Here is a 23,418-nt window from a genome sequence, read left to right on the forward strand (position 1 = left end):
TCTTTTCAAGTCCCCTGTTGTACAGAGGTTCTTAAAAGGCATTACACATATGTATGCTCCCTCCTGTTCCTTTCATAATGCCACAGTGGGACTTGAATCTTGTTTTGACCTATCTCCGGTGCGCTCCCTTTGAGCTGCTTCACAATTGTCCCTTACGTCTTCTGACTTTGAAAACTGCCTTCCTGGTGGCTATCACCTCTGCCAGGAGAGGTGAGTGAGCTTCAGGCTCTTTCTTGTAAACCTCCTTTTCTGTCGGTTAATCCAGACAAGGTTGTGCTTCACACTCGTCCTTCCTTCTTGCCAAAGGTTGTCACTGCCTTCCACATCGGGCAGACTATCACCTTGCCTACTTTATTTCCGCCTCTGCATCCTTCCCGAGAGGAAGAGAGGCTCCAACTCTGGACCCAAAACGTAATCTTTTTTTGCAGACCCACCCTCGGGGTTGGTATTGCTGGGAAATCGATTCTAAGGCAAGGAATCTATCACTAACATGTCTCTTTCAGATAATTGTGTAACGATATATCTGTAAGAGACATTAGGTAGTGATGGATTCCTTACCGCCCCACCCATCCTCCCCGTTCTGCGACCTGATTACTGGGGTTAAGGTCATTCTTTTGGGCCCTCGTTTCTATACACCAGTGGTCAGTATCTTACATGGCTCTGCGTTCCTGTCGCAGAAAGTTGTGTACAGAACTGACGTCAGTGAGCGTGGGCGCGTCTAAGTAGCTCCAGTGACTTCATCTCGGCGAAACGACACACGTGGAGCCGTACGACAACGCCTATCGACGCGCAGGGGTACTGCTGACCAAAGCTTTCCGGATCCAGTCTGACGGCTGGGGATATTCTAAGGTAAGGAATCTATCACTAACTAATGTCTCTTACAGATATATCGTTACACAAGTAGTAACTTGTGCTACAGGGAAAGCTCCTATCTGACACTGTCGATTATTAGCTCTATCATCGTCAGGACCATTTTGTCCTGTAGTCATCTCCCATTGGACCATAAGTTGATGAGAAAGCTTATTTATGAGACAAAGAAGCTCGCCCTCAGAAAAATCCTGTATTAGTGGCCAGGGATAGAGGGAGTAAGGGATGTACCGGTGCTGGTTGGAAAATAGGGAGCTGGACAACTGCGACAAAAGAGGTGGAGCCGGAGGTACAGGGGGAACGACATTTGATATTCAAGGGGTAAGAGGTGTCAAAGGTACATATGGGGGTGGGGGTCGTTCAATCAATACTCCTTCAATGTCTGAATCCACATCTTCTTGGTGGATTTGTGCTGTTACTGTCGGTCTGACTACATATTCCTTAGATATTAATAATCTATGCTGTCTATCTAAACGTTTCTTTTTCTCCTGAACTTCCTTATCCTTCAATTCCTTATACTTCTGATACTATGTCTTCCTTTCTTGCTTCCTTTGTACCTTCTCTGCCTTGATCTGTTGCTCCTTTACTTCTTTCCCCCTCATACACAAACTGTCAAACATAGCTGGCCTTACTTTCTTTAAAAACAATAGTTTGTCTAAATGATCGAGTTTGTGAGGGTACATTGTTCCCTCTAATGGCCATTGCAACTGGGGATCCCCTTTTGTATATTTGTTCCACAATGCATTAAACATGATGGGACAAATACCCTATTTGATGTACATCTCAAAATTTGGCGTACCTTCTTTTGGTCCAGGCTGACTTGCTTCCAAAATGCTCTACTTATTGCAGCAGCAGCAACAAAGCGTACTAAGTACAGGCATGTTATATAAGATATAAAAAACTTATAAACAGAGAGAAATACAAAATATTCTCATATTACCTGCAAGGAAAAAAAATGTTTAGTCAAAACAAATAGCAAGTTCCAAAACGGATTCCAAATTCCAAAATAAATTCCAAGCAAATTCCGAACGGATACCAAACAAATGCCAAGCAGATTCCAAACAAATTCTTACCAAATGAACCGGTTCAATACAGATTTACCTTCTGTGTAGTCTTCAACTCCCACATGTCGATCCTCCCTGATCCAAAAGAATGACTGTCCGAAGGCCCAAGCCAAGGCCAGCAGCCACCAGGAAGATCAGAGTTGGAGAGCTGAAAAATCACCTTGGACCACGAGAAACACTAGTCTCTTCAGGTGGTGCGCCCCTCAGCGAAGTTCATTTTACCGACACGATCTCCTCCCCTGGTCCGACTGCAAGCCTTTGATGGGGCTTCACGTTCGGGCGCCAATTTGTGGAAGTACATAATTAATAATCTACTGGTGCAGGGTCAACCTTTTAGTCCACGGGTTCTTAACAAGTAAGGAGGAATCAACACTGAAGCGAAGTACAAACCATAGGTCATTTATTAGCATTCATGAGTGGGGCCTCATCCGACAAGCCCCATAGTGATACTCAAGGAGAAAGCACACCGAACGATGGTTACATGGGTTTTTATAGCAAAAGATCAGAAACAAGGGACGCCCAGAGGTAAATAGAGATTTGGGAAAAACACACAAAGGAGGTGACGGTAAGATACGACATCTTTGGTGCCTTGTGCAATTGTCGCGTCCTGAAGCTGCACAACAAGATATGCTATCTGGGTTAACTTTAGCATTGTCTGAAAACCCTCGAGCAGAAGCCAGACTGTTCTTTTGTTCTTACTCTGCATGTTCCACAGACTACAATGCCCCAATCTAGATTCTTTACTCATGTTTATACAGGTGCGGTATCAAGGATATAGCCGAGCTGGAAGCAGGGCAGAGGTGAAAAATGGATGAGGCATAGCTTAATTAAAAAAACAAGGGAATTCGATTTTACATTTTAACATGACCTTTAGGAAAGCTCTTAAAACCTGTCTTAAAGTGCCAAGAAAGCTCTGGTGAACATGCACCATCGCAAGTCCTAATCACATGACCTATAACATGACATGATATTTGCAGATAAACCCACCCCAGACTTGGATGTCTATCAATCAGAAAGACTTGATTGAATGTTCATGCCTGGGATTAGCCGGGTGCAGAGCAGCTGTGTATATTAGTGTGTCAGATGCCCATTACCTGTATTGAGCAAGCTGCCTCTGCAACACCAATCTTTGAAACAACATCAGTGTACTTATTACTGAAGGAGGGGTTTCATCAAGTCATCCACAATCTAAGTAGATGGTAACTGATGGTGGACCGCTTTCCTAGTCTGAAAAGGGTTGCAGGCCGAGAGACTGCCAAAAGTGTCAGTTATAATTGTTCCAATAGATTCTGCAGAAGCAGGCTATTCCTTTCTCTGACAAATTAAAAAGCATGATGCTTCTTGTATGCATCTAGGTCTCCATTAAATGCTTTTTTCGATCTTTTGGTCATAAGTATGCCTGCAGCATTTCCTGGATTCTTTCAGATATCATTACTGCCATTAAGGGTGTTGTTTGGAAGACCGAGAATGAAAAGCATTATATTCACCCACAATATAGTTCTTGAACTTTTAAAATTCAGTCATCACTTTTGTGGAAATCTGTTGTGAAAGAAATTATGTCCTCTATTTTGTACCATGCAAAAATGTGTTTTGTATTTGCAGTTTACCTTCATTGTGTGATATCTTCTATTTATTCCTTTTTACGTTCACAATGGCTTTCGTTTTGTAGGGCACACTGTGCAAATTAAAAACACAATCCCTCGCTTGGCACTTCTTGCAATTTTGACTGTATACTGCATGTGCCACTTAATCGTGCCATATTTAGATAAATGGTAGTTGCCAAAACCTATGTTTCTATTTTTGCACTCTATTTTTGGCAGCCTCAACATGGATTCATCAGTTCATGGAAAATCATTCACCTAAACAAGAGACCTGAACTAACTAAAAAGATAATCAGTTTTATTCATATCTTTTATTCAGACAGATACTTGTAACCGCAGATTCCTCCGCATGAATACCCCCAAGCCCTAGACTGTATCCAGTGACTTTTTTTTCTCTGCGTTGCTCTTGCGTGGCAGCAGGTGATGTTGTTTTGCTCCACCTCAGCTCAATTTTGCTACTGAAAGCATGCTGAAGCCACTCTAAGCACCACCCCTGTGTGCTTATGTCAGTTCCTTTCTTACTGTGCCTTCTGATGCAAAGCCGGAGGTAGCTCTTTCTTTTCCTCGTAAGTTGACAAGTAATTTTCATCTAAAAAATATTTCATTGTGCAACAAAATGTCAGCGTCTAAAACCTTGGAGGTATTGTCGCAGACCGGTCTCTATGATGAATTCCTACAAGGTGTGCCTCTAATATGCAGGGTTGGACCCCATATCCAAGTCATGCAGGAAGTGTGCCCTGATGAATCCAAAGGCAATCCAGGACCACGAAGCGGACTGCATGTAGATGAATATCTTCAGAAATCATGAAGCAACCACTCCCACTCAAAGTCAAGGACTCTCTTCCGTTCTCAGGACCGGTACCGGGACAGGATCTTGTTACACTCCAAGTCTTTGGGAAAGTCCAAATCTCAGAAAAAACACAAGAAGTCCAAGCAGGCCTTGTCACATGCTTGCAACTCTACTTCTTAAAATTCATGAGGACGTCAAGGTGCCATGCAAGCTCATTCCCGGTCCCTTGCAGAGGAACCAATTCTGCAGACTATTCCAGTACACACTGGCTTCAAGTGCACACTGGCTTCCTGAGTCAGTTGATGGCCCTGCAACAAATTGAGGTGTTTAAAGAGGCCATGTATCCTATTTTCATCGCCTTAAATTTCATGGAGGCCTCCAGCTGGGTTACTGCAGGCGTATCCAACCTAGTCACTGACTATGCTTTCTTGAACCCACTGTGGGTCCACATCTGACTACGGAGTCCGTTCCACCCTGACACCACATCCATGCCAGTTCCATCCCCATCAACACTGGCACCAATGCAAATGAACCATTAGTTTTGTCCAACTCCAAACCCGTCTCAACCTCAAACGCAGCTGCACATGAGTTAAGTTTCTGCTTCGCCCAACCCCTATTTCTTTTGTTTTCTTTGATTCAGACAAGACAATGCCTTTACATAGAGACCGTATTTCAGCAACTCATTACGTTGGATTCTAATCAGGGCCAAGCTACATTTGGTGATAACCGTAATGGTAGATATGATTTGTCCCCCACAATACAGTGAGTATGCATTCTCTTGGGACCTAGAAAAGGCAGCTGGGCTAGGCATGTCCCCTGGCACAGAGCTGATGCCAACTGCTTCTTCTACTAAAGAGTTAGTGACCTTCGCCATGGTTAGAAGGGCAGGCAAAGTCCTAGATTTACAACTGCCTTCAATTGAGGTGAAGACTAATGTACTTATAGAGGTCCTAAAATCTGGACAAACTACGGAACCTCTGGTACTTTTTAACGAGGCACACATTGACAACATCTTGGGCACTTGGCCAGAACCATGTTAACGCCTGTCAGTAAGTTGGCAAGTGACACATCACCATAAAGTGGTTTCTGATAGCCCTGGCTTCTTTATTCAGCACTCTACAATTGAGAGCCTGATTGTTCAAGTCTCCACTAGCAGAGTCATTCCTAAATCCTATTTTATGGCTTCACCAGGTAAAAAATTACGTTTTTCTTGGCCAGCCTTACCCTTAGATTTGTCAGTGCCAGTTATTTGTTGGGGCACTACTGCAGTGCATTATGGGGCTGTCGGTAACATTTTACCAGCAGTTCTAGAGGAGTTCAGGGCCAATTTAGCTCAGACCATTTGAGAACGTCTGGATGCAGTGAAGTATTTCATCTGTTTGGCACTGGACACCACTGTCTGAATGGGGGGGACAGTTGGTACCAGTATAGTGCGCTGGTATCACGCAGGGATGGGATCCATGGGCCTCGGGAGATGTTCAGCAATCACTAATCGACATGCCATTTGATGGCATCTGTCTCCTTGGAGCTAAGGTAAAGAAAGTAGGACACAGCGCACTCCCTAGGCCTCTCTGCATGTGTGCAATGGTATCGCCCACACTTGCCCTTGCCATTCTGCCAAGATCGGGGATCCAGCCAGCAACGTCTTCTTCCCCTATCACCACCAAACCACTTTGCCTGGATGGTAGTGATGGACCTTGCAGGGCACCTGTTTTCACAATCCCATACTGCAGTCCTACTGGCATTACCTCTGGTTCAATATGGGCCATGAGCATTATTAGTTCTCTGTGCTCTCCTTCGGCCTTAAAAGCGCCCCTCAGGTGTTCGCAAATGTGATGGTGGTGGTTGCAGCACATCTTTTGAGGTAGGGGATACCAGTGTTAAACTACCTCATCGACTAACTGCTGTTGTAGGAGGGCTCGCCACAGTCTGCCATAGACCACCTCCATAAGATGGTGAACCTCCTAACATCTTTGGAATTCTCGATCAACATGCCAAAGTCACACGGATCTTCCCTCCAGCTCAACGAGTTCAAGACATTCGGGCTATGATCCCGATGTTTCTTCCTCTGTCCTAGGTCTCAGTGGCAGTGACTGAGAGACTTCTTGGCCTCTTGGGCCCCCTATGTTCTGCAAGTGGGCTACACCAGGTAGCCCAGGCAGGCTTTGTAGTGGGATCTGAAGTCACTTTGGCTCAACACCTAGGGACCCTGTTGAATTCCATCCTCATTTTAGAGGAGACTGCAAAGATCCTTTAGTGTTTCCTGCTTGATTGCAATTGGACTTGTGGCAGATTCCTCTCCATGCCCCACCCAGTGTTTACAGTGCTGATTCACGAGTTACTGTTGGATTGTGGAGATCACCTGGGACAGGTGGAGGTTGGAGGACTCTGGTCTCGGTGGAGACCAGCCTTTACATCAATCTTTTGGAGTTGAAGGCCATTCACTTGCCATTGAAGGCCTTTCGTCTAGGAAGGCAGCTCCAGGTGCGCACAGACAACACCCCACCATGTGGTACTGCAACGGGTAGGGCGGAGTGGATTCCTGGGTCGGTCGGCAATGTCCCTGGTCCTTTAACAACTATCAGGATTATTAAACGCCAGGATGGACAAACTGGAAATTAAGCGGGACAATTATCTATTTTCGGCTTCCCTCTTGAAGTAGTTAAAATCGTTGCAGTGGGCAGGTGTCCATTTACGAAATTTGTTTACGCTGGACACTAGGACATGTTTGTGGCTTGTTGAAATTCTCACTGTACAGAACCATTGCAGGCAAAGTCATTGAATGTTCTGCTTCTTTTGCTGTCTTTAATCCAGCAAGGACTTGCTGTGGGCGCAGTTAAAGGTTACTTATCGGCCATTTTTGTGTTTTACTGGACCAACTGCCCATGTTTAAATCACCTGTTGTGATGCACATCCTTAAACGTCTGGTCCATATATTCCAACCAACACATTTTTCTAATGCCACAGGGGGATCTTAATTTGGCCATCCGTTTCATGATGTGTACCCCATTAGGCATTGAAATTGCTTCACTCCTTTCTGGAAGACTAAAGTGATGGTCTTAGGTGCCCAGCATTCTGTCTGATCAGAGCTTCGGTGGCTGGAGTCATATGGGCGTCTCCCATCCCCTGTGGATTTTGTAAAAAACCTGGGTGTATTATTGTATACTTCTCTCAATGTAAATGTAAATGTACAGGAATTTATATAGCGCAAATCACCGAGCGGTGTCTAAGCGCTTGCTTAGGGAACCCGTCCTGGTATTCCCCTGTGAGATAACCCCGGCAGGGTATCCGCAAGGTGAAAGCCAGGTATCTTGCCGCGAGGGGCCGTTGTGGAGATTAAGCAAGCTATTGCCCAGAGTCGCAGAGTGTGAACCCGTGAATCAAGTAGACACCGGAGCGAGAATTGTCGAGTCCATGGACATTTTAGGACTCAAGACCCCGCCGAGCCGGGAATTGAACCCTGGTCCCGGGCTGACCTCTGCTTCCAGGTCTGCCTCCTCTAACCAGTGAGCCACACTTCTCCACTACAATTTCAACCTAAAGGCAAGTTGCTCCACCAACAGCTTCTTTTTTTACTATTCGTGTCCTCAAGAAGATCTGTCCTTTTATTCCTGAAGAACTATTTGAAGCAGTGGTTATCACGTTGATCACCTCGCGTCTAGACTATTGTAGCAACATGTTTATCATTGTCAATAACTACTCGCTGAACAAACTTCATACGGTGAAAAATGTGGCTGCGTAACGCACCCTGAACATCCCGAAACATCTTTCAGTGTAAGAAGGTCTTTGAAATCTTCACTGGCTGCTTATTAGACAGAGCATGTTCTTCAAGGCATGTAATATAGTTAATCTTGCACTTCTTGATAAGGGAGAATTGGCAATCAGGTCCATCTTTCATTGGTACAGGCCGACTAGGCATTTGAGATCAGCCGCTGGCAAGAAAGTTGCAGTCCCTAAATTTCTAAAGGGAAAATGGCTCAATCTTTCTCAGTGGCAGCTGCTAAATTATGGAAAACCTTGCCTACGTATATCGCTGACACTGACTCCTTCGTTGCCGTTCAAAAACATTTTTAAAACTGGCTTTTCACGTCTTAGGCTTGTAATGTTGGATTTACTAGTTGTCCTGCCTTTTTTTTTTTTTTGCAGTTTAGGGCTGTCTCTTTCTTTCCTTCTGAGGAATCCCGGTTAGGGCCTTGGAATTCCTTAGGTGCAGCGTCTTAATACTTGCGGGTTAAGAGTGCTTTATAAATCCCTTTTCATGTAATTTAATTTGAACTGATGCACAGCTCTCCTTTGCTTCTACTGACTCTCAAAACAGTCTTCCTCATAGTGATCACCTCAGCTCATTGTGTGAGTGCGCTTCTAGCTTGGTCCTTTCACCCACTGTACACAACGTTTACTAAGGCAGCATTTTAGTCGAAGTTTGTGACGCCCTTTCATGTCAGACAATCCATCATCGTTTCAGCATTCTTTACTCAACCTCACCCCTCGGAGGAGAGGCTCATCACTTGGATCCAAAAGATTTTTTACATCGATCGTACCAAAGATCATCGAATGGATGATTGGCTGGCCGACAATCACCTCAAACTAAATGCTCTGAAAACTGAGTTCCTTCTGATCTCTCCTCCTGCGAAAAAGGCCATCAACCAAACCTGGATCAATCATTTAACCGCACTCAATGTCCAACCCACCATTGTGGACTCAGCGAAATCCCTTGGCATCACACTGGACTGCAATCTCGACATGCAGCAGCATATTAGCATAGCAACTAAAGGAGCCAACTTCCAAATCAACACGCTGAGAAAACTCAAACCCTTCCTTCCACCCAAGGACTTCCAAACTGTGGTACAAGCCTTAGTCATTCCTCGCATAGACTACGGAATTGTGGCTCTCAGCGGGCTCCCCCTGACAACAACGGCTCCCCTAAGAGCCTCCCTGAACGCGGCCGCGAGACTCATCACCGGCTCAAGAAAACACTTGCATATATCCCCTGACTTAAAAGCCCTGAACTGGCTGCCTATTGAAGCCAGAATTCAGTTGAAAATTGCCTGTATGACACACTCTGCCGTACACCACAAGGCACCCAACTACCTCTCTCATAAGCTGACCATATCTGGAGGCTCAAGATCCAACAGAAGCACAATCACTCTCCTCCTGAAACCACGGAGATTCCGAAAGGAAAAAACATACAAACGCTCCTTTTCTGGAATGGCACCTAGGATCTGGAATGCACTCCCGCCAGAAACCAGGCTTATCCCGTCCACCATACTCTTCAAGAAAGAGGTGAAGGCCAACCTTATGGCTAAATACACCTGAACACTATTGATACTGGATCAATGACAGAATTTGGCTCCCTCATTATCGGCTGTCTGAATACTTACCTTTGTACACTAGGACTTGAGTGCCTCAATAACCTGCAATGCACCCACTACTGACTACTGCTCTGCCTTCAACATTGTGTTTATTCACCCTCTAGGGTGCTATAATCTTATCCGTTTAGACATTGTACTGTTTCCATATTATTGTTTCTTGATAGTTATTATTCTGTATTCTTGTGTATGATTGATACCCTACCTTTTGCAACTCACGGTCTACGTAATCTCTTATTGATTTAGGAGGCTTGTTTATCCTAGCTACTGTTTCTGTAAAGCGCTCTGATATCTGCAAAGATCTTGTTCGCGCTATATAAAACTTTAAATAAATAAAACTTTAAATAAATTAGTAGTTTGTGGGGTTTACTAGGGCGAAGAAGGCTAAGGAAGTGTAGAAAAAGACCATAACAAGGTGGATAAAAATCATTGGCCAAGAATCATCCCTGGAGGGTCTAAGGCCTAATACGATCTGAGCCATGGTAGCAACTACTTTGTTGGCATGCAAAGTGCCTTTTCTGGACATCTATTGGGGCCAGTCATGGGCTTCACTCCATATGCTCAAGCAAACACTACTGCTTTGATAGCCAGGTGCGTCAGGGAGGGCACTTTGCCCTTTTCGGTCCTTCAGAATTTTCTGGTTTGAATCAATACACAGACCCACCACCTTGGCAGGTATTGCTTTGATATCTATTCACAAGTTGAGGAATCTGCAGTTAAAAGTATCCATCGGAAGAACAAATTACTTACCTTTTGTAATGTTCTTTCTGGTGGATGCTTTATCTAACGGAAGACCGCTCTCTTCACTCACTATTCTGCGGAATGAACTCTTCTCTTCATCTGTAACAGGGCCCAATTTAGAGATCTGGACTTTGTCGCATCTGTTTGCTAATTGAGAGCTGCGTCCGGCGTGGACAGAATCGAGAAATAAATGGATTTCAGCGCGCAGTGCTGGCACTTATATGTGACTCTGGCATAATTTCTGGGGCTGGATGGATTCGATGTGGAGCCGCACATTATGTGCAGGTGCGCAAGAGCAATGCCGAGGAAAAAGTCTCCCGATCCTGTCTGGTGCCTGGGAATGAACACATGGTAATATCAATTCAGCCTAGGCGACATTTTGTTTACGCTGGCATATCGCATGCCATTTCGGGGGTTTCTTGTTACACAAAATACCTGGGATTACACGATAACACCATATCACATAATTGAGATTTTGTTAAACAATACTGCATTTCGCTTACAAATAATAATTGTGCATAATTCCTGCAAAGAAACAAATTACATAAATGCCACCCAACCTTGCTATTAGTGCCTCGTTTAAAAAAATGGTTAGAATCATTTGCCTTCAACCTTGTTTTATTTAGGACCTAGTGTTTCACCCTACAGGATCTGTTAGCCTTTTCTTGTCTCTAGGTCTCAGCTAGTTTGTATAAAGCAGCAAGGGAAAACATTAATGGAATAGCATTTAAAATGTCAATATGGACTCATCTTTTTGAGAGAAAAAAAATACCTGCTCTTAATAAATATAAGAATTTGACGCTCTACATCTCTGCGCCATCAGAAGTAAGTATATCAAATGTGCCTGTTATACATGAACCGCCTAAGATTTTTTTCTTTGCTTTGGCCTTGAACTCATTTTTTCCAGACTTTTCTTTTTAGTACTGTGCCATTACGATTGTGTGACAACATAGGAAGTGAGACTGTCTATTTTAAATGCACTATTTCTCTTTTGCAGGGCCTGTTCACAATGAACTTGCATTCCAGACTCCTATATCTAATCATCCAGGTAAGCGTGCTTGGTAGTAGCTAGATAGTTGATGATGAATAAATTATCCAATCCATCAATCCATGATGGTATGCCATACTACAATTATTTTATCCCAAGGTGATAGTAAAAACACTCCTGTGATTAGATTAAAAACTCAAACTCGGTACACAGTAAATAGTACCAAATAACATTAGCGTCTCCTCAGTAATTTACTTTAGAACTTCCGTGATTTATATGTAAAATAGAACAGTTAAAACAAACATACACCAACATATTGCATTAAAGATGGGAGTGATGTTTCTGGCAACACAGTTCCCTCAAATTAGTGGTTAAGTTGAGATCACTAGATTCAGTTCCTCCGGATACAGTAGATATCCATTCATGAAGTTGTCAGACAATTTTGTTCAATTAGAATAGCACATAGTCGAGAAGAATATGCACTGAAAGGCCTAGCTTAGGGAAAGAGAATTTAAGGTGATTTCTTAAGCCAAACGAGTCTAATCCCATTGCGCTAACAAAGGTCAGTTGCTCGCTACCATTCTGGCCTCTCAGTTCTGTTCTCCAAATACTGTACATGGTTCATGGATAACATCCTCTAAACCTCCTTCTGACTTAAACTAGCTCTTTTCCGTCCCCAGTGTTTCCTAGGTTTAGCATGGGCAAGTCTGTTGAATTAAATATAGGAGCCGAAAGCCATGACGTTTGAGCTTCAGAATCTCGTTCTAGCTCACAAGGAGAGGCTAGGAAGAGACTAGAAGAAGGTAGAAGGGGCCCTAAGGTAGAAGGACATGGGTATCCCATCTACATCACCATTTCAAGCAGTAGCCATGCCCCTGCTAGTTTTAATTCCACTACAGTGATTGTACCATTCTACACCACTGGTGGTCCATATGTGTTACCAGGACTGGAGACCGTTGGGTTTGCTTCTACGGCTTAGTAGTTGAGCTTTTCTGAGCAGACTGTTGCCGTATTGAATTATCTTGCTTAAAGTTGAAATAAGGCTTCCTAGAGTTGAGTGACAGCGTGCATCTGAAACATGAAAGATGCTGTGATTCAGATATTTTGGCTGACTCTAGTCCCATATCGAATGAACGTCAAGGCTCACGGAAGGAAAGATGGGATCTAACATGAAATCCGTGGATAAATTAAATTGCCCTGGCAGGATAAAAGGAAAGAAAGTAAATGATTTTGAATGCTTACATTACCCTATATATATATATAATTAACTGTAGTACAGAATCCAAAGCCGCTTGCTTTTGCTGTACTATTTGCTGGCATGGACTGAAGAGGTAGGAGGATCACCACTCAAAGGTAACAAGCCATCAACCTGTCTAAAATAGCAGTAGCAGTTCCCTATGCTCATAGTAAGGGCAGCAGGCCGAGGTGGATTAGTGATGGCCACAACAGAAATAGGGTCAATTACACCCGCTTTACAAGTGAGAAACCAGGTTAAGAGAAACTGCCAAAAAAAGATCAAGTAGTGACCCTCAGAAAGCCATTTTTGATGTAAACACTGAGGACTATAACTTTGATCCAGCGCAGATTGTCATTTTCCCGGAAATTATTGGAGTCACAAGAGGTAGAAATCCTATATCACAAAAAGGAAACAGAAAGCTTTTTGGTGAAAAGGAAGACTGGACAGAGTCTGTCACACCTCCCACTGAGTTGTGCTCATATGAAGAAGAGTGTTAGTAGTCCGACATACCTGTCCGAGAATCTCAGATCAACGGGTCAAGAGGTGACTACCACCCTGAACCCCAAAATCATTACACGTCCACACACATACATATTGGTATTTCACAACAAAATAATATTTATTAGTAACTATTCTACAAATACTGAGCGTAAAAGTTATTACTGTGATTATTAAGAATTGGAAAAAAAATTATTAAAAGAATGAGCCCTTACTCCACTGATTCATATTTCATTTCACATCCCTAACTAATTTGCCTAATCCTTACCAATGTTAAAAGTAACTGATTTACAGGGATGTTTGCATTAGAATAGCCCTGCAGTTAGTGATTCCACTCTCATCTTCACTCCATCAACCAATCTGTCTACATTGTCCTGACCATATTGCCAGAAGTTTGTATACATTTTGTTTACGTGGAAGTCTATGAGCAAGGTGTGATCTGTTAATATTTGAGTCTTGTTTCATTTATATTACACAATCAGCGATGCTTATGCTCATATTTTAGGCAACACACTGAGCACCCATAATTTAAAAGCTGTAAGGTCTTAGTCCTAAAATGCCCCATTCATTTTTAACCTGCCTGCATTTTCTGGCCCTAAACTAGTATTGTGCACTTGAATGCAATATTAGCACATGCCATTGGTGTATTTTTTTCATATTCCCTGGCTTAGTTGATGCTCTAGTTGAAGGTTAGGGATGGGAAAGGGATGCATTGTTTATTAGCTAGTTACTTTTTTGGACTGGGCAATGCGAGAGCAGCCCTGACTCAGACTGCCCACCTCTGACCACCTCCTGTCATCCACCAAATAGAGTGCTTCATGAACATCAGAAACGCATTATGAAAGCATTCCTGACACGTTCTCAAAAAACCCTCATCCTGCCCTCCACTGAGGAGGTGCTTTCTGAAGAGAAATCTTTTTTCCAGGGATGCACAGAGAGAGAAAAAAACATGACTAACGAGTAGTATTACAGATCATTTTTTTCTACTGATCTAGATGTTATGTGTATTGGCTCCATGTTGAGCTAACTTCTGCTGTTGCTGAAGAGGGGATGAGCACAACTGAGGATTGGGGAATAGATTATTTTCTCCCAGGGCAGGAAGGAAGAGGAGATCTACACTCCTATACTAAGCAGGTTTCAGGTAGCAATGAACGGAGGATGCCTACGATGGCTATCACAAGCTCGATAGAGTGGAGACCAGTATTATGTGCAGTGCACAAGTGGTCCAAATGGAGCCTATCATTCAGAGATCAACTCTTGAAAAAGACTTTGTCTGCACCCGACTCAGTAAAAGCATTGGATCTCAGTTTTGTGGATTGTCCGAATGAGTGGATTTAGTGGATTTGTTCGAATGAGAGTTCCGCCACAGATTAAAATATTTAAAGGCCTGAGATTATTTATGCTGCCACCACTGCCAGTCCCTACATATCTTGGGTTGAGAGGCTGGGAGAAGTGCTTTAGCTTTGTATGACTGTCAAGTGTAAAAACAAGAGTAAGCTAGAAAATGTGCTTGGGCAGGACAGCACAGGTTTTCAAAGCCAAGCAGAGTACATTCGTCTGAAGAGCATGTGAGGGCTTGTCTACAAGAGTATGTGGCAGAAGGAGCCTGGTGGCAGAAGGAGCCTGGTGGCTGCCACCTCCTCACATTGCTCCAGCCAATGTGCTTGCTATCTGTGGAATGCTCCTGAACACCAAGTTCCTCCCCCTCCGCTCCCTCTACTCCGGTTTCATGAAGGTCCGGCATCATAGCCTGAACGCTGTGTGGTCTAGTTTCTTTTTCTTTCCCTTCACAGATGCCTATTCTCGGTTTAACAGTTGATTCTGTTGAGACAGCAGATGTATTGGGAGATAGTGATTTCTCAAGGATCAGGGAGTATTTGATTATGTGGAAAAAACAAGATCTGAACTCTTGCATCCTAATTTCAGAATCAGTAAATTACCCATTAGACTACATATGTGCTTAACTTCTTTCATCTCAGCATTGTGTTAGTTTTGAAATTTCCTAAGCCTTATGAACAGAGGAACCTGGTCGCAACTTAATGTAAACCATGTGTTGTAGTCCGTTCTTTTCCTTTCGCCAGTCATTGTTTTTCTTTTAGTCTTAATTCTATTATATTATCTGATTTTCATTAAAGTAATTGATCATGCAGCTCAAATTTAGCTTTTTATTCGAAAGCATTATAATCATCAGTTGCATAGAAGAGCATGATAAGTGTAGTCTGTCTGAGATTGTATTTGAGAAAAGATGTGATTGGGGCGGTGGGGTGATGTGTGTGCAGATAAAAGGATCAGGGCTAAGCAGCACGCTGTACAGTTGTATATTTGCACGATGAGGAAAATAAAGCTATGTGCATTAAAAAAAAATACCTTTGTGTAGCACCCGGGTCTCTATGGCCACATTCTCCTCCATCCCCTCCCCCCCTTCCTAAACCCCAGGTGCCTTTCCTCCTGCTTGGGAGACAGAGAACTCTTTGAGGAAGTATTTGGCTGCTGAGCTGTGTACGTTTTTGTTCTGTCCACTAAACGATAGCATTATCCAACATGTTGAAGTGAATTTAGGGTAATTAGGGCTGAAAATACACGTTACTGCAAAATGATGAGCAACCTTTTCTGATGTCACAGCGGCACTGGGTAACTGTCTTCTAATATTATTCAGGTAGCACTCCAGTATTTAACTTATGCTTTTTTCTCTAGCTCCCGAGTACTGGTGCTCCATCGCTTACTTCGAAATGGACGTGCAAGTTGGGGAGACATTTAAGGTTCCTTCAAACTGCCCCATTGTGACTGTGGATGGCTATGTCGATCCTTCAGGTGGTGACCGATTTTGTCTCGGACAGCTTTCTAATGTTCACAGAACAGAAGCTATAGAAAGAGCAAGGTATATAGTAGTGCGGTTTTCCTTTAATCCATTTTGTTAGCAATTGTAGTGTTGCCGTTTTCTTTGAAATCTTGCACACAGTAGACTGTTTTCTCTATCTTTTTCCCTTTCTTAATTTTAATTCCAGCTATTAAATTTTCTCCATTAACTGAATGCAGTAATCACGATTTGCCTAGTGCCATACTGTTATTCCTGTCCATCTACACCTGGGCTGCCTTATCTCGGTGTGGACACCAGAAATGTTCTGTTAGTTATGTATTTCCCTCTCAACCTCCTCACCCCACCCACAAACAGAATATTAGTTAATTCTGTACCAGCAACGATCGTGATTAACTTTGGTAATTTCGTGGTTGTTTTATGCTTGTAACCTGTTTTTTTCATTAATTACTTTACCACCTGTTTTTTGTTTTATAACTTCTTTATCTCCTGTCGTCTTATTAATTCTTCAGTTTAATCTCCCGATTAACATTCTTGATTCTTTTTAACTTTCATACTGTATGTTGTATGTAATATTTAAAAGCATGTCTCGTTCTTCTTGAGGTCCCCATATATCGTAACATGAAAGTGGCTCATTATTAAGGTTTTTTTGGCTGCCTAATCTGCTAAGAGCAAACCAAAGGTGAATTGGACCAATAAGTCACATTCCTTTGTTCTATGGAAACTGTAGGGTGATAACTCTGTATTTAAGTGAAATGTTTCAATCAAAACGCAACGAACAGCCCAGTGGTTTTTAAAAAAAAGCATACTCCTTCTTCCTTGTACCTATTCCTCCTTTTTAGGTCTCGCTGTCCAGCGAAAGACCTATTGTTGTCGGCGTGCCGAGAATGTGAGACAGGGGATGTGCACGCGCAAGCCCTCGGCGATTTTACCTCGTGGGCGCGCACGTCCAGCCGGCGCCGTGCACATCTCCTGTCCACATTCCCAGCAAGTCAGCCTATCGCGCGTGCATGCACACAGACACACACACACAGACACACACAGACACACACAGACACACACAGACACACACAGACACACACAGACACACACAGACACACACAGACACACACAGACGCTCACAGACGCACACAGACGCACACAGACGCACACAGACGCACACAGACGCACACAGACGCACACAGACGCACACAGACGCACACAGACGCACACAGACGCACACAGACGCACACAGACGCACACAGACGCACACAGACGCACACAGACGCACACAGACGCACACAGACACACACACACACACACACACTCACCTCCTGCAACTTTCACACGTTTCTTCATTTCCCCCAAAGTCTCTGCTTTTGTTACCTCTCTCTGCTCTACCTCCCCTCTTGTTTTTGTTTGTTTCGCTCACCACGTGTACTCACCTCCCTCTCGGTGATCCAGGGGCCCGGCTTGCATGTATCTATGTCTACGGATGAATGTGCATCATCTATAGGAATCCCTCTCTAGGTCCTCACAGGCACTCACCTCGCTCTTGGTGATGCTGTGCCTTGCTAGCTTCACAACGGCGAAGTTGCCCTTCCCCAGCGTGCGCTCGATGTCGTAGAAGCCCACCCGCACCGGGCCGGGCTGGGGGTGCTCCAGGGGCTCGGCCATGACCATGCTGGGGCCGGGGAGCAGCGGAGGCGGCACCGGGGTGCGAAAGCCCGGGGAAGCGGCGCGAGCAGCTCCGACTCCGGTGGCAGAGCTCAGCCTCGGCCGGGGGGCGGGGCCTGCGTCCGGCACCGCCCCTCAGTGACGTCCGGGCACCAGGAAGAGCAGACTTTCACAGTTCACTGCCAAGCCGTCGCCATGGCGACCACAGTCTTTGGCTGTCAATCTCCGGAGGTGGGCAAGGAGGGGGAGGCAGACGCCAGCTGTGCAGAGTGCCTGCCCTCGCCTACTCTGTCTCTGCGCACCCATGCAGCTGGATACCACTTGCACCCGTGGCGTGGGTATATCCTTTATGTGCCAGCTCCGTTAGCTCAGGGTACATGGTAGCCCCGGAGGACAATTGCACGCGGCACCATCTCTGCAGTTTACATAACCTCTACACTGATCTGTGCGTGGTACTTCGGGTATATCACTCCATAAAAATGGCGCTATTAACCACATTGATGCTATCGTATATTCCCCTCTGTGCGCTGGATTTTTGAAAATCCCATTGTTTGTGACAAGATCAACTCGTCATAAGCAGAGGGCAGGTAAAACCCATGACGAGTTGGCCTTGTCACAAGCGTCAAAGGTGTTAAATCTTGCACCGAGCACTCTTTACCAGGAACAGCCAAGCTACTCCGTTTAGAATGATCCACGCAGCTCTTATTATGTGCAATGTAGAGGTACTCACCACATACCATTCGCAGGTATATTTGGCGTATCTAAGTGGATGCAATTATATTTATATTAGGATACACACCTGTAAACGGTCGATATAGTAGCACTAGTAAAGATGCAAACACCAAGCAGCGGCGCGACGCACGCATGAGCCGGTGCAGAAGGTGAGCGGAAACCCCCTCATCTACTGCATCTCACAGGCAGATGTTCATTGGCCTCGGGGTGAATAGGGGCCCTCTGACGGTTGGACCCCCCTGAAAGCTTGGGGTCTCTCATGCGACGTAGGGGCTGCAGGGGTTTGCGTTACACCCCTGCATGGCACCCAACACTATCTGTGAACAGTAAACGCCTTCAAGGGTACATGCAGTACATGCACTCCATCCATCCATCCATTCCCCCACTCCATCCATCCCCCACTCCATCCATCCCCCCACTCCATCCATCCCCCCACTCTATGCATCTCCCCCACTCCATCCATCCCCCCATTCCATTCATCCATCCCCCCACTCATCCATCCATCCATCTCCCACTCCATCCCCCCCACTCCATCCCCCCCACTCCATCCATCCATCCGCACCACTCCATCCATCCAGCCATCCCACTATATCCAGCCACCACTCCATCCATCCATCCCCCCACTCCATCCATCCATCCCCCAATCCATCCATCCATCCCCCCACTCCATCCATCCCCCCACTCCATCCATCCATCCATCCCCCACTCCTTCCATCCATCCCCCCACTCCATCCATCCCCCCACTCCATCCATCCCCCAACTCCATCCATCCATCCATCCCTCCCCGCCCCACACTCCATTCCTCCCCGCTCCACACTCCATCCCTCCCCCGCCCCACACTCCATCCCTCCCCCGCCCCACACTCCATCCCTCCCCGCCCCACACTCCATCCCTCCCCCGCCCCACACTCCATCCCTCCCCCGCCCCACACTCCATCCCTCCCCCGCCCCACACTCCATCCCTCCCCCCGCCCCACACTCCATCCCTCCCCCGCCCCACACTCCATCCCTCCCCCGCCCCACACTCCATCCCTCCCCCTGCCCCACACTCCATCCCTCCCACGCCCCACACTCCATCCCTCCCACGCCAAACACTCCATCCCTCCCCCGCCCCACACTCCATCCCTCCCCTGCCCCACGCTCCATTCCTCCCCTGCCCCACACTCCATCCCTCCCCTGCCCCACACTCCATCCCTCCCCAGCTCCACACTCCATCCCTCCCCCGCCCCACATTCCATCCCCGCCCCACACTCCATCCCTCCCCCCCGCCCCACACTCCATCCCTCCCCCCGCCCCACACTCCATCCCTCCCCCCGCCCCACACTCCATCCCTCCCCCGCCCCACACTCCATCCCTCCCACACTCCATTCCTCCCCCGCCCCACACTCCATCCCTCCCCGCCCCACACTCCATCCCTCCCCGCCCCACACTCCATCCCTCCCCCGCCCCACACTCCATCCCTCCCCCGCCCCACACTCCATCCCTCCCCCCCACCCCACACTCCATCCCTCCCCCCGCCCCACACTCCATCCCTCCCACGCCCCACACTCCATCCCTCCCACGCCCCACACTCCATCCCTCCCACGCCAAACACTCCATCCCTCCCCCGCCCCACGCTCCATCCCTCCCCCGCCCCACGCTCCATCCCTCCCCCGCAGCACGCTCCATCCCTCCCCTGCCCCACGCTCCATCCCTCCCCCGCCCCACGCTCCATCCCTCCCCCGCCCCACGCTCCATCCCTCCCCCGCCTCACACTCCATCCCTCCCCCGCCCCACACTCCATCCCTCCCCCGCCCCACACTCCATCCCTCCCCCGCCCCACACTCCATCCCTCCCCCGCCCTACACTCCATCCCTCCCCCGCCCTACACTCCATCCCTCCCCCGCCCTACACTCCATCCCTCCCCCGCCCCACACTCCATCCCTCCCCCGCCCCACACTCCATCCCTTGCCCCACACTCCATCCCTCGCCCCACACTCCATCCCTCGTCCCACACTCCATCCCTCGCCCCACACTCCATCCCTCGCCCGCCCTCTATCCCTCGCCCACCCTCTATCCCTCGCCCACCCTCTATCCCTCGCCCACCCTCTATCCCTCGCCCTCCCTCTGTCCCTCGCCCTCCCTCTGTCCCTCGCCCTCCCTCTGTCCCTCGCCCTCCCTCTGTCCCTCGCCCTCCCTCTGTCCCTCGCCCTCCCTCTGTCCCTCGCCCTTTTTCTATCCCTCGCCCTCCCTCTATCCCTCGCCCTCCCTCTATCTCTCACCCTCCCTCTATCTATCTCTTGCCCTCCCTCTATCTATCTTTCGCCCTCCCTCTATGCATCGCCCTCACTATCTATTGTTCACCACAGCATCACTCGGCACCACCACAGCATCACTCGGCACCACCACAGCATCACTCGGCACCACCACAGCATCACTCGGCACCACCACAGCATCACTCAGGGGCACCACAACATCACTATGCGCTACCACAGCATCACTGAACGCGACAGCATCACTCGTCGCCGCCACTGCATCACTCGTCGCCGCCACAACATCATTCAGAGCCACCACATCATCAATCTGTGCAACCATTCAACAACTGATTCTAATATGTTCTCTCAATGTTTCAAACTTTATTACAAATGTCACAAAAAGATGGTGATATTTCACTTCTGTTCTTGGATTTTGTCACGATAAAATACACTGAACATAATCTTCACAAAAGTTATTTACAAAAGTTTAAACTATTAAGCTATTGCCATTATAAATTACAATACCTTTTATTTAGGTATTAATTATTTAAAAAAATTAAAAGCCATTGTTATTTGTAATATCAATACATCTATGTCACGTAAATACAACACATATTACACTACAAATGCGATAGGTATCACATTTGCGAAAGTTAAAACTATTGGCATTGTAAATGACGAAGCTATTAATTTGGCCATGTTCAAAACCAACACATAAGTAATAAATTTGACATTTACAATACCAATAGCTCAGACTTTCCTGATGCGAGACCTATTGCATTGCAAATGCTTGTTTTGCTTACTTCCAAAACAATTGTTCTCTTGCTGCTTCTGTTAAGCTGTTTTATATTTGTTTTGCATTTTTCTTTACCACTTTTGAATTCTTTACTCTTTTTCTGGAATAAATATTACTTTTAATGATCCTTCATCTTGTTGTCCGATCATATGACTAAGATGTGTAGGAGCAGTTTTCCACAGAATCGTATCCATTTGTCATATGCCCTTCACATGTTTAATTTATCTTCTATATGACTACCTTTGTCAGTGATCTCCACAGTATTTATATATCTCTATCATGACATCGACATGTTATGTTGCTATTAACTGTTTGGTGCCAAGGACCTATTGTGGACGGTTCCAATGCTTACAGTGGGATTTGTGCCAGTCCATTCCTTACCGTTCGACAACTGATGGCTTTCCTTCCTCTTCTTGTATTTGTCCCTCCCCTGGAGCATAGGTTCTTTACTATCATTTTGATGGAATGTCTTGTACCGTTCTGCTGTTCATATTCCGGGAACCACTATATACTTCTTTCATGACTTCATAGGATTGCATGTGTTTTCTTTCTCTCTCCCTTGTGTTTTGCTCCCCTCGCCCTCACTCTATTCTCCCTTCACTGCATCTACTACCTTCACTGCCTTCACCATTGTCCACCTTACCTCGCAACAATCTTAAAAAAAAAATAGTTTTAAATGTAAAACCTTTTTTCAGTATAGAATAACATTTTGCTCTTGTATTGGTTATTATACAAAATTCAGTTTTGCGCCATGTTTTATTTTTTGTTTCCACTTACTGCTCCAAGATTGGCATCCACTACCTTGGAAAAGTAAATAATAAAAATGAGTGTCGCACATTTAGTGATGAATGTGCATGTCTACGGCATCATGCTGTGCCACTAATGCATCATGACGTGCATGTGCACATGCTTGATGACATGTGCATACACACCATTGTGAGTTCTTTTTTCCTTGTTTTTGACCGATGCTTTACAGCATTGTCAAAAAGCTTTGGCAGATATGCATTTACCACTGGCCATATACCACTGACACGATATAGGGCTCAGAATAGGTCTTAGACAATTATTTCAGTGCTCAACCCTTGGTAGCTGCGAGCAGGCAGACTTAACTTCAAAGACAGGTATGTAAAGCATTCAAAAACACCAATTCAGTAAATAATTAAGACACAACACACAATAAAAATCCAACACCAATTTATAAAAATAGGAAATATTTGTATCTTTTAAATGACACCAGAACAAAAAGGATTTTTAAAGATTAGTCACATTTTATAGTGCTTAGAAACCAACAGTGCCACTTTTGGTCATTTTTTGCCTCTGACAGGGACACATTTACATTTAGCAGTTGATCTGGAGAATTTCTCACCAGTCTTTTGCAGCCCCCTCCAGCAGGCTGGATCCTGTTAGAACTCCTTCCTGAAGTTCTTCTTGCGGGTCCCAAGTGTCCCACACACAATCCAAGGGTCTCAAATCCCTAGGAGGGTCATTGAAAGTGTGAGACGTCAATTCCCACAATTTACTTGGACAAAACCCTTACAAATCCACTGGGGTTTCCTTGTGGTGATGGTCCCGGTGCGCTCTGTTAACCTGTAGCTTGGAGGGATTTCCCTCTTTAGTCCTTTTGAAGCAGGTTATATCCGCAGCACTGTAGCTTCAGATGGTGCAAAAAGCGCAATCTTCAGAGTGCATGCCTCGTGAATGTACATCAAACTCCTCAGCGTGGGCCCTTCTGATTCTCTTAGGTTTCAAAAGCAGATCTGAGAGGCACTGCCCGTCTCAGATACTTATTCATCGTTCTCTGGGTTCAAGCAGGAGGACACTCCTGTTTAGTGAGGTGCAGGGCAACATCCCAGAGCATGACCACTTCCTCCATAGTGTGGCAAAATGCTATCCCAGAAACCACTATTCTTCCAAAATTCAATATGTCAGAATTTTCAGCAGAGAGAAGAGCTGGCTAAACACACCCCTAGGATGCCTTATCTCCATAGTCTCTCCCCATTGCATCTGCTCATTCCTTTCTTAAGCCTAGCA

General features: G+C 45.8%; 1 protein-coding gene across 2 annotated transcripts in view; it reads left to right on the forward strand.

Moving 5' to 3' along the window:
- Positions 1-23,418, forward strand: part of SMAD4 (SMAD family member 4) — a 324,854-nt gene that overhangs the window by 227,406 nt on the left and 74,030 nt on the right. For both annotated transcript variants that reach the window (XM_086960392.1, XM_086960393.1), the window contains 2 exons: positions 11,430-11,480; positions 15,850-16,033. In XM_086960392.1, the coding sequence (XP_086816518.1) occupies positions 11,430-11,480; positions 15,850-16,033 (235 nt within the window). The remainder of the gene's footprint in view (positions 1-11,429; positions 11,481-15,849; positions 16,034-23,418) is intronic.

This window comes from Lissotriton vulgaris, chromosome 3_1 (assembly GCF_964263255.1).
Source record: "Lissotriton vulgaris chromosome 3_1, aLisVul1.2, whole genome shotgun sequence".
NCBI classification, from domain to species: Eukaryota; Metazoa; Chordata; class Amphibia; order Caudata; family Salamandridae; genus Lissotriton; species Lissotriton vulgaris.